This window comes from Nyctibius grandis, chromosome 16, assembly GCF_013368605.1.
Source record: "Nyctibius grandis isolate bNycGra1 chromosome 16, bNycGra1.pri, whole genome shotgun sequence".
NCBI lineage: Eukaryota > Metazoa > Chordata > Aves > Nyctibiiformes > Nyctibiidae > Nyctibius > Nyctibius grandis.
The window spans coordinates 9,074,534-9,086,775 of record NC_090673.1 but is presented as its reverse complement, the minus strand read 5'-3'; the positions used below and the strand labels follow the sequence as shown (position 1 = coordinate 9,086,775).

General features: G+C 54.1%; 2 protein-coding genes across 2 annotated transcripts in view; one reads left to right on the top strand and one right to left on the bottom strand.

Annotated features, from left to right (window-relative positions):
• Positions 1 to 12,242, top strand: part of ASTN2 (astrotactin 2) — a 342,339-nt gene that overhangs the window by 221,800 nt on the left and 108,297 nt on the right. The gene's annotated exons all lie outside the window — the stretch shown is intronic.
• TRIM32 (tripartite motif containing 32) lies at positions 59 to 8,046 on the bottom strand. Its single transcript, XM_068413951.1, has 2 exons — positions 8,012 to 8,046; positions 59 to 4,889 (listed from the first exon to the last, which is right to left on the bottom strand). The coding sequence occupies exon 2, from the start codon at positions 4,820 to 4,822 to the stop codon at positions 2,879 to 2,881; it is 1,944 nt and encodes a 647-aa protein (XP_068270052.1). The 5' UTR covers positions 4,823 to 4,889; positions 8,012 to 8,046; the 3' UTR covers positions 59 to 2,878.

Here is a 12,242-nt window from a genome sequence, read left to right as displayed (position 1 = left end):
TAATAAGAAAATGAGCTCTTTGCAAATGCACTTTTAATTGGATCAATTTTTCCTTTATTACACAATCTTTAGAAACCAAACACATACATATAACCAGACAAGCTTTCTCCAGGTAGAGAGCAGAAGCCAAACTATTCCATCACAATCCTTAATTACTCTGTTTCATCTCGTTTGGCAGCGATCACAACATTGTGTGGGGGCACCACGGCAAGAAATACAGCTCTGCAAAATCACCTCGCAGTCACTGTCGGGTTTTGTCAGGGGACGTGCGTACCCTGGGCAAGGGACAGCAGGTTTTCTTTTTTCCCTTTTTTTGCCTTAAACCCAGGACTAGACGAAGAGCTGCAGGCGCTGCCCACCCCCAGGCGCTGATCGCAGTGTCCTGGCCCACCCGTGCATCGCAGGGTGTGTTATTTTTCTTGAATCTCTGAGCGAGAAACAGACGACAGACGCTTTGTTTGAACTGTGTCACCAGGAACAGGCTGGGGTAACCAACTGCTCAGTTTACTGGACCAGTTTCTGTGTCCCTTGGAGCACTCCAGGAAATGTTATTGCTCTAGTGTGATGTTTATTGCAAAAAAAAAAAAAAAAAAAATCCACTGGAACAGAAAATGACAGAGGTACATATTATCATAGATAATATTGCTTCAATTATTCAGGTCCACGGTAGCTTCCTGCTTGGAGCAGTTCTTAGGAGGAATGTTTAAAAGAGATCAGTAGGAGAGGAACTGCCATTACCATAATACTGGAAGAAATGCCTTGAGTTACAATGTCATTAACTGCAGCAGGGCCCGGTAATAGTCGTCATCTCCCAAAAACACACATGCAGGATGAGACCGGCTCCCCAGATTGCTGTTACATACCTTAGGCGACTGCCCCCTCCCACCCAAAAGAGAGCAGCAGAGAATGTAAATAATGCTGTGCGAGTTGGTAGCCTTGGCAAACACACGGAGCAGCTCAGGAGGGAAGGGGGGTTCAGTTCCCTCAGGCTCCCTCAGCACCATCCACCATGCTGGTGTCTTCTCCTGCTCCCTTCTCCACAAGCCTTTTCCAGCGAATTATAGCGAGAGAAACAGGAGGTTGCCCTGATGGAGGGGAACCTCCGTCACACAGCTGGGGGTTTGTTCTGCTGACCCTCTTCAGCACTTTGGCTGAGCAGAACAGGGAGAGGAAAAAAAAACCCAAATCCCACCAAAATCTCTCCCAGCGCTTCTTCTGCAAACCCTGTACCTGCCAAACCACTGGCTGGAGCAGCAGCGGCTCTGAAGCCTGTTTTACTTTGCTGTATCACTAGGGGAAGGTATATGGGAGCTTAAAACAAAAATCACATGTTGCATACATGTTGTAGCACAAGTAGCAAACAGTTTTCTGTAGCGTGGCAGCCACCATAAAATCAGCTTTTATATTGTCTGTCGTGGCCTCAAATTTGCAGCTACATTGTTGACAGCAACAAATAAATGCACTGCAGTGTAACTATTATCTGTGGCAGATTAACATGCTACCACTGTGCCCTATTTAAATGCATCTTTCCTTCAATAAACGGTTCTAGGCGAGCAGCACCACACTGAGGTATGCATTTATCAGCCAGGAGAGGAGCACTGCGGGGCCCTTGGTTCACACAGTTGCAGTTTTGTGCTTCGTTTGGCCCAAAGCCGTGATGAACATGAACTCCGGTGCCCGCTGGTGCCATAAAAAAGAAAAACAACTGAGGAATGTAGTGTTTTGCTGTGCAAGGGAAAAAAAAAGGCAATGCACCAATGGACATGCTTCCAAGTATTAGAAAAATAAAAGCAAAACAGCCTCCCCCCCCATCCCCATCTCAGCAGTGAGTAGCTTGCGCATACAAAGTGCAGGTGAGTGGAAACCTATTGCTAAATGCAATGGTCTGGAATGCAGAGTAGTGAAATGCAGGTGAACATACAATATGTTGCATTTAATCTCATTTACTACAATCTCCCAGTCTTATTCTCCCAGCCCTTCCCTCCTCCCCCATGAACCTTTAGATACCAGATATACCTTCCAAAGACAGTTTCCAGGATACATTTAATCATAAAACAACAGTGAATATCAACCATGGGATTCCCCTGGTTTGTTTTTTTTCCTCCAGCCCCCTCCCTTTTTACCCCCTTCTACCCAGCAGAACTCTTTAGTAGTAATAAAAACCCTGTTGCTATCAGAGGGCAGTTTTCTGGCTCAGCTCGGTCTCCCACGATTGCACAGTACTCACTTCACATTGAACAGACACGGTTCACAAATGGCACGACAGGGGCCGTCTCCTGAATACCAGAAAAACGTCGAGAGCAAACCCTCCCTCGTTAGTTCGGAAGCAAAGCTCCATCTCCGCGCGGTTGAAGAGGGCTGTTTCGCTTTATGCAGTGCTGCAATCAGGAACTGCTTTCTCTAGTAGTTGCCCAGACAACTGCTACCCAGTTCCTTGCGAGTACCACAGCGAGGAGAGGATTGCCTCTCTAGTCCTCTAAGGGAAGGTGATTTAGAGCAGTCAGTCAGTGTTTATGGCACAAAGAAAGATACAATGGTTGAAGCTGGAAGCGTAGAAGGTGTGGCGAAGGGAGGTGAGAAGGTTTATGGAGTGACCAGGCTTAGCAAGCAACCAGTACTCCAGGAGGATGGATCCTTTCCCTCGCGCTTGTTCTTTTTTGTGGTATGGATTTTATAAAAAAAAAAAGAGAAGAGGAAAAAGCAGACCACCACCACGTAAGCTATTTTGTTTCTAGACACAAACCATGATGGCCTCTATGCCAAACCCCCTTCGGTTATGGCACAATCTTCCCGAACGCTTGACACCGGTTGCCGTCAGATTGCAATGAGGCTGGAAGAATCTCTGCTGCCAAAAGAGGCTTTGCTTAAAAACATGCCTTTAAGGGGTGGAATATCTTCTCAGATGGTAACTGTAGATCTTAATGCAATGATCCCAACAGTCCAGCACCAGCAGCTGCCCTTTGGGTGTAATGGCGATACCGACTGGGCAGGTGAGTCCTTCCCGGATCAGGATGTTATAGCCACCTCCTTTAGGAAAATGCAGGATTTCTTTACGGCTGCTGTCAGCAACAATGAGGTCTCCCCTGGCGTCGACACACATCCCAGCAATGCACCTGAAATCCTCATTCTCGGAGAAGAAGTGGCTAATCTGGCGTCCCAGCTGCCCATCTGGGCCGACGGAGCCGATTGAAAAGCCTCCTTCTAAATGGTGTTCGTACTGACGGTTCTCCAGGTTAAGCCCCAGCCCTTGAGTGAAGTATATGGTCCCTTCAGCATCGCAGGTGACGAACTTGGGGCGCACTGCGCTACACAAGCAACTGTACTTCACCACCCCCATGCTGCGGTCCACGGTGAAACACCAGAGTTTCCCCCCTTCCACGTCGGTCACTACGAACTGCCCAGAAGGCAGGGCCGTGATGCCCCAGGGCTTGCTTAGCTGGCTCCGGTGACACGCCACGCAGTGTCCATCCATGGTGTAGACCTTGACAGAGTTATCGTAGCTGTCGGTCACGCCTATCAGGCCATGGCAGTTCATGGTGACAGAAAGGGGAGTCAAATTGGGCAAGTCTGCTCCAAGGAAACTCAGTACAAAACTATCGATGCCGCTCGGGCTCCGGCGGATCTCCTTCAGAAAGCCCTTGCGGGTAAAAACCTGGATTCGGAAATTGCCTCGGTCTGCCACAAGCACCTCTCCTTGCAGGGTGACGTGTAGGCTGACAGGAAGATTAAACATCCCTGGGAGGCTGCCCTTGGAGCCCATCTTCTTGATGAAGTAACACTGCTGGACGCTCGTGGCTGCTTCAGGCATCCTTGGCTTGGCTGGCGAGGAATTCGGTGTGCAGCTGGCCTCTTCTTGCACCACGTCAGGCTCCCGAAATGACACCGATGAGGATGCTGCAGTTTCCATGATCGATTCCTCCACATTAACGGTCCGGGGTTTCTTCACCACCTGCCCGATCTGCAGCGGTCCCACGTGGCTCACCTTAAGGAGTTCAACCTCTTGAAGAGTCAGCTCCCTTGGGAGACTGTTTGTCAGTTCTGGTTCTTCCTCATCTACTGCCTCCTCCAAGAGAGCTATATCTCCCTGCTTTATTTTGGCAAGGAAATAGTCACAGCGAGACATTATCTGCACTTCTGCTAAGTTCAGCAGATAAGCTTGCTCCTCCATTACCTGATTATTTACCTTCTCCACTTCAGACAAAGAGGTGGTGAAGAATTTGCGTGACCTGGCCAGTTCTTCCTGGATCTTGCGCTCTTCTTTGCTGTAATCTTGCAGAACTGCTTTGTATCTAGACTGCAAGCCTCTCGAAACACCCTCCAGAGATGCTTTTCTCTTCTGCAGATCACCCATGAGCTCCCGAAGTCTGGCAAGCCTCGTCCCAAATTCCCTCCTACGCTCTTCAGCAGCCTCTTTGATAGCAATGACTCTATGCCCTTGGGGCACATGTGACGTCTCCTTGCACGGCTCACATAAAACCAAGCTACAGCTCTTGCAAAAGTGTCTTGGCAACCTTCTCCCACAGACTTTGCACATGAGAAGACCCACCACTTCCCCCAGTCCGGCGGTGTCTATGATCTTCAGCACAGTCAGATTGTCAGTCAGCTGAGCTAAGCTCGTGATCCGCGTGATTTTGCTGCAAAAGGGACACCGTATCCCATTAATGCTGTTTGCCAGGAGTTTCTCCAAGCACTGTTTGCAGATGGTGTGCCCGCAGTGTAAGAGCTTGGGTCTCAGGTGCTCCTCAGTGAAGGACTCCATGCAAATGGGGCACTCCAGGACCTCTCGGAGTGCATCTGAGTTGAGGTGAGGGGCGGCAGCCATGGCGTTCCAAGGCAGCTTTTGCTGGTGCAAGGTCTTGTACTCGCATCTACTCCAAGGTGCTCCGATTCTGTCCAGAAAGAAAAAAGGACATGTGATTTATGCTGTCACCAACAGTTACATATACATGCAGTTTATTTCTGATTTATCACCTAACCCTGGAAAAAAGAAGCCCAGTTAGCTTTTCCACATTTGGAAAGGATGGGTTAGTCATAGCTAATCACAAAGTGGGCAAATTCCAAAACTAGCGTGCAGCTCCTAGCGCAATGAATTATTCACTCGCAAAATTTGTAAGTAGAACTGAAAGACGTGTAATGGCAGCAATAAGGAAGCCCAATAGATATTGATGACTGAATCATCTCCTCATGGTGCCCATCTCCTGCTGCCAAGCCTCCGAGTTTACATAATCTAGTGAAACCCGGGGAGATTAAACCAAGCATTCAAAATGTTGCGCATCAATAGAGGATCCAGATGGTGCAACACTTTAGGACATTAATATATCACCTCTGGAGACCTTAATTCAGATGGGACATCAGATACAAACGAAATAAATGTGGTGGTTTTACTGTGCTTTTCTAGATAGCCAAATAAATTTTCAAGGTTTCATACGTTTGCCAGAAAGTGAAACCAGAAGCAATGATATGTCAGCTTCTGCTCGTTCTGGGAATGACTGTACGCACTGAAAACACACAGTGAAGACTTTACGCCAGTGTATTTCATTCACCTGCTGCATCATGCTTCAGTGTGCAAATTAAACACAGCTCGATGCAGCAGTGTTCTAGCAAGTATTGGCAACAATGGAGTTAAGTGTGCTGGTTCTGACTGGGATAGAGTTAATTTTCTTCATAGCAGCTGGTATGGGGCTGTGTTTGGGATTTGTGCTGAAAACAGTGTTGATGATGCAGAGGTGTTTTCATTATTGCTGAGCAGTGCTTACACAGAGCCAAGGCCTCTTCTGCTCCTCGCCCCACCAGTGAGCAGGCTGGGGGGGTACAAGGAACTGGGAGGGGACACAGCTGGGACAGCTGACCCCAACTGACCAAAGGGATATCCCACACCGTATGACGTCAACTCCAAACATTCCTTAATATATACTACAAGTGTTTACTATTAGTTCTTGAACTTAGCTTAATTGCATATAATTTCTCTTTATCTCACAGTCTTGCAGCGCTGACCTCATCCTTGTATTCTGGTTCAGTGTTATACCACCCTGGTTGCCGTTCAGCTTCAATCCAGGTTTCTCCACCCTCACATCCCCCCCAGCAGGGAGCAGATCCCAGCAGCTCTCTTGCTAAAGCAGCCATCCATTCAAAAGGAACAGAAGAGGGTTCACATCATTAAGTTATTATTCAGTAGACTGCGTTTCAATACCTTTGCTATTGCATTGCTTCACCAGGAAAAGAAATGGGGAAGAAAACATTTCTTCTAGGGGGAGAGGAGGAGATGGAAGTAGTTAGTCTTTAAAATGAAGAGACGGTCACGGAGGGATGCGAACAAACAACTTTTTCTGAATAATGGCTGTGTGCGTGCAGGCAGCACTCTGCTTCCCTGCTGGGTTTGCCTGCTTCATCCTTGGGAGACAGCAAGGTTCACTGTATTTCAGTTTACCGTTTGCTCAAGCGGAAGAAGACAACTGCGATAAAGAAAAGTTCTTTATGTTCGTATAGAGAAGAAAAAAAATCATTTTAATTTATCAGCTGCAGTTCAGAGTCCTTTAAAGCCCACATTTCAGGAAAGGATTCAGTGGCACAGCAAGTACCAAGCTGGGATCTGCTCCTTGGCTCGACGGTGGCACGATGAGTATCCCAGCCAGGGAGCAGGGGCACTCCGGGCGGTCGCTGCCGCCGGCACTGAGTACACTTCCCCTTTACTCTGAGCATCTGTCCCAGCTGAGGAAGCGGAAGCCTGGGCACTGCTGTGTAGATCAGAAACCTTCCTCTGAGGGCTGAAAAATCTGTATTTTATAATTATTTTTAGAAATGAAACACAGGATAGCAGATCCATTATTCTTCTCTTCCTTGTAAATATGTCAAAAGACTTGCTTAAGGAAGGATGAGGGAGCAGCACAGACACCAGATACTGAGTTACATAAAAAGCTACCTTTAAAACAAGTATTTTCATTAAAGACCAATGGCGGAGGGGATTTTGTTTAGTTTTTAAGTTAGGTGCAGTTTTTAGAAAGACGATTTGTACGACATTCTTTTCATATATAACCCCCCTTTTATCGGAATGCCAGCATGCGCCTTCGTAACGTGAAATTATTTTTATTACGTTATCTGTATCTCACACTCAGCTGTGCCTTCGTGGAAGTTTCCTTAACAGCGAGTTGTTGTTGCTCTAAGGACAGCAGTTATCAGTCCCTCCTGAGGCAGTTCCTCTGCTGCGGAGCAGGGCATGAGAGAAACCCTCAGCTGAGGATTGGGCTATAAAACAGTAAATTATGTGAGTTTGGCTTCCTTGTATTCAAAAAATTTTCCTGCTGTAGTTTCTCTCCTCACTCTGTAGTTTTTAGTTAGAGTGTGTGGGGAGGCAACTAGGTTCCCTGGTAATTCATAGCTTGTGTCATTAACGAGTTAAAATAATAGGGTAAAGCTACAAAACGTGCGTTGTGACTTGTTCCCGCAGCGTTTATTTCAGTGACCGGCCTGACGACACCCGGGTTCGGGGGTGGTTTTAAAGCAAACGCTCGCAGCAGCATCCACGCACCGAACCGATTTAGCTGCTGACTGAGCCCCAGCCCCGCTCCGGGGGCAGCGTGCGGGCTCCGGCGAGGGGGACGCGCGGCTTTAACGGCGCACAGACCGGCGGGACGCTCGCTTCGGTACAAACCGCCCTTTTAATCGCAGGACGATTGAAAGCCCCCTCCTTCCTCCCCACCCCACCCCACCCGCAGCAAGGCCCGGGGCGGCCGCGGCCTGAGCGGGCTCGGCGGGGCGGGCCCACCCCGGCGCGGCCGCCGAGGGGCTCTCACCGGCCGGCAGCGCCCGTCCCGCGGAGGGGCGGCCCGGCGGGGGTCAGGGGGAGCTGCCCGGCCCGGCGGGGGTCGGGGGGGGCTGCCCGGCCCGGCCGCCCCCGCCCCGGCTCGCCCCGGGCCCGCGGCTGAGGGGGGTCCCGCCCGCCCGCCGCCCCGCGTCCCCTCCCCGCCCCGCCTGCAGGGGGCGCCGCCGCCGCGGGGCCCGGGCTGCGCCCTACCTGCCCGCCGCTCCCGGGCCGCGCGCGCCGCTCCCCGGCGTGCCCCGCGCCGCCGCGCCGCCGTGACGTGTGCGCCGGGCCGCGGAGCCTGCCGGGAGGTGGAGTCCCGGGAGGGGCCGGGGCCGGGCGGGCAGCGGGGCCGGGGGAGGCGGCGGGGGGGCCGAGGGAGGGGGCGGAGAGGCGGCGGGGGCTGCGGGCGGTCCCATCCGCCGGGCAGGAAGGTCGGTACGGGCAGGCGGAGGGCGGACAGGCGGAGGGCCCGCAGGCCGGCCCTGGGCCTGCCCCCGCCGCGGGCTGGAGCAGGGAGCTGCCCGCCCAGGGAGCTCCCAGGTCGGCGGGGCTCCCTCCTCCGCGCTTGTGCTGTAGCTGTTTGTGTTGAGGAAAGTTTAAAAAAAAAGGGAACAGAAACACGTTTTCTTGGTGGTTTTTTTTTTGTTTTCTTACACGCGGTTTTGTCCCGCGCAGGTTGGTCCGTGCCCTGTCCCTGAGCAGCCCGCACTGCTGCCGGGGCAGCCCCTTCCCTTCCCCCGGCCCTTCCCTCCGACGGGGTCCGGTGTGTGTGTCCGGTTTTGCGTCACCTATTGAAAATCTGTCTGTCTCAGTCCGTTTCACACTCTGCGCTGGAGCAGCCTGTGGACTCCCAGGATGAAAACGACTATTTTTAGGTAGAGAATAGCAAATGTAATCACTTGATTGGGCGATGCACGTAAATACCGTCAGTGAACGGATAGGCAGGTGCTTATGCAAGGACTTGCTCAGGGCACAGCCTGGTTAATGTTAATTCCTTTCCCGCAGTGGCCCAGATTCAGGCACTGGTGGCCAGTGGTCGGTGCAGCTGCCGTGGCGCAGGCAGGAAACCATCAGTTCGTGGGGAATGGAGCCGTTACGGGGTTTGCCATCCGTCAGAGGAGAGCTTGCGTTGCCCGGTCGTTCGACTCATCTGCTCACGCCTGGGAGGTAGCACAGGATGGCATCTCCATTACACTCGCACAGGGCTAATGACCGGAGTCATTAATCATAGAATCAGTCATTTCCCTCCTGCCTCTTCCCTCCTCCTCCTCATCCCTCCAGCCTTTATTTCTGATCTCTCCGCCTCTCAGATGGGCTCTCGCACTGCCTACAGGCTGGCAGCGGTGGCTGGAGGCAGGGGTTTAGCCACTGGACCGAGGCTCTGCTCTGCCCTGATGTTGCTGGTGCAAGGGCTGTCAGTCACGCAGGTCCCGTTCCAGCTCAGTGTTCGCTCGGCCGTCATGAGATGTCGGAGAGACTAGTTTTACTGTGAGCCCGTGGGGCTGCACAGCGGATCAAGAAATGTCAGAGCCTGGGACTTTCCTCAGTGGGAGCAGGGAGAAGCCCAGGCCTGGGCAGGCAGGACGAGAGGAACCGTGTCCTTCGCACACCAGCAGTGCCGCGGCTCTGGTGCTGCTGGCAGCACTGCTGGTCCCAGCGCCATGCAGGCAGCATCCTGCAGTCAGCCCTGCTTGCGGAGGGAGGAGGCAAGCCCTCAGTTTAACCATTTCCCACAGGACCTGCCTATGGCCTCTCCGCCTGTGTTCCCCGGGTGGGAGAGCGGTGCGGCTGGCAGTGCTGGCAGCTGTGGGGCCGTGCCCAGATCTTTCAGTGCAAGCTGTGGCACATTTCCAGTGCTGTTTGCTCACCTGCTCCATCAGCTACCACCCAGCACTGAAGAAAGCGCTAGCATAATACAGCAATTCTTGCCACCTTCTGGGTTTTGGTGTTTTTTTTCTACTTTTTTCTGTTCAGAACAGAATAGAATAGTTCCCTTGGAAGGGACCTACATCCAAGCAGCGATCGGGAGCAGCAGGGATCAGCAACATGGGCAGCAGATGCAGTCAAAGGCAGAGAGAGTAGATGCAAAGGGTTACATCTACTGACCAGGGTTGCAAAAGGAAATGAGTGAGATTTACGGTCTTCTGTTTCATGCCGTACTTCAGGCCCTGAGCAGCAAACCTCAGCGGGACCCCCGGGGCACCAGCGGTTCCCTGAGGGTGTTGCTGTGCCTGGGGAGGGGACACGGGGTTCACTCCCAGCTCCTGGCATCACCAGGGAAATGTTCTTTTGGCCCCTGATGTATTTTCCAGTGAATAAAAGTGGATGTTAGCATTGGGCCAGGGTGGTCTGGCAGATTTAGTGAGGGCACCCACACCTGAAACTGAACAGCGTGAGGAAAAATCATGATAAGAAAAAGAAAATAAGCTTTTAATGCATCCAGGGGAGAAAACAAGGGACTCATTGGATTTAGTTAGAGGTGATAATGATGGGCCAATGATGTTAGCCAGCATGGTGGAGTATGGGGACCCTGTGCCGTGATGAGGAAGGGTGGGGAGGCTGTTCAGTCCAGGCCCCTGGTCAACCTGACCCCCTGGCAGGGTAGCATGTCCCGAGGGGCTGCCCCATGGTAACAGTCAGCCATCCAGCCGCAGGGCTTGGTAGATCTCAGACATCCCCTGGGAAGTGGGTGTGCAGGTGCGTTGGAGTTGGGGGGAGCCAGCTGCTGATACGGGTCTTACACAGCAGCCCATGGTGGGGGGCAGCACCAATTTGGGGCATCATGGAGCCATCCTTGCAGGGCCATAGTGGCTTGGAGGTGGGAGGGCGAGCACTGAGATGCTGCCAGGGGTCGGGTGAGCGGGGCAGGGCTTCGGTTGCTCTACCTGGGAGCCAGCGCAGGCAGCGGGGTGGCAGTGGGGACCATGCAGGGCTCTGCAGAGCTAGTTCATTTGGTAAAGCGAGCTCGCTGGTGGTGCCTGCACCGTCTCCTTTTACAGAGATTTGTCAGTGGTCTCTAAAAGCTCTCCTGGCTTATTTTAATACCATAGACTTGCAAATCTGTAAACATCTCGCGTGAAGCTGAGGTTACTGCAGAGCCGGCCTGTCCGACCTGCGGGCAGAGGAGATGGGCTGCCTCGGGATTCCTCCCCACCAGCACCTTCGGGATGAGCCCCAGGGCAGAGGGGCTGTGGCAGGCAGGCTGGGGTCACTCGTGCCCTGTGCCACGAGCACCGCGGTGCGGCTCTGGCTGCTCCACGCGGGTGGGCGTTGGGGCGCGGAGACTTGGTTCTGTGTTTAATTGAGTTGGGTTAATGGGCTGGGAGCAGGGTCAGTGTCAGCGGGGAGCGGGGGGCTTGCAGAGGAGGCTGCCGGGGGCAGAGGCAGGCAGGCAGCTGGCGGCGTGGGGCTCTGCGGGCACGATGGAGGGAGAAAAGGGGTCACAGAGCGTCACAGTCAGGAGATCGGCTCGTGTCGGCATGCGGGGATGTCACGCGTTCGGGTCGCCAGACGCATCTTTGCGAGGCGTGGGGCTCCCCGGAGGCGGAGGGGCTGTGGGGTGACAGTGACAGTGACAGCCAGCACTGGCGGTGGGATCTCGGGCCCGAGAGCCGGCCTGCCGCGGGGCCACGAGAGGGCAGCAGGGCCTCACGGACCGCGGGGCCACGGCGGCCCCGCAGCCACGCCGGGGCAGGGCCCCACGCTGGGGCAGAGCCCCACGCTGGGGCAGGGCCCGTGGCAGGGCCCCACACTACAGCAGAGCCCCACGCTGTGGCAGGGCCTCACGCTACAGCAGAGCCCGACGCCGTGGCAGGCCCCGTGGCAGGGCCCCACGCCGTGGCAGAGACCCACGCCGGGGCAGGCCCCGTCGCAGAGCCCCACACCGTGGCAGGGCCCCACACCGTGGCAGGCCCCATGGCAGGGCCCCACACTGTGGCAGGGCCCCACGCCGCCCCACCAGCTGCTCTGCAGGGCTCGGCAGACGTGCCCCATGGCCACACACCCACAGTCGCTTGCAAGCCCCAGCGTGCACGCTTCTGGGGTCTGCGCCCGCGTGCTGCGTCCCTCCCGGCCAGGCTGTAGCCGTGCCTTCACCCCGCGGGATGCCATGCCACGGCCCGGCTGCGTTCCCAGAGGACGGGCAGCAGTTCCTAGGTGAGCGCTCCCTTGCCCCAGCCCACGCGTGACCCCAGGACGCGGGCATTGCTGGCTGCTGGGCGGTTTGGCACAGCCGACCTGAGCCGCTGCCGGTGCAGCCTTTGCTGGGCAGCAGCAGGGGCTGGCACTGCGCTTCTTGCACGTGTGACACAGGGGCACTGCTGGCTCCCCCAGACATTGCACCCACACCTTCCTCTCAGCACCAAGCAGTGTTTGCCCATCACTAACAGCGGGCAGCATAAACCTGTCCAAGCTCTTCACAGACCTGGTGGTTACTGCACTG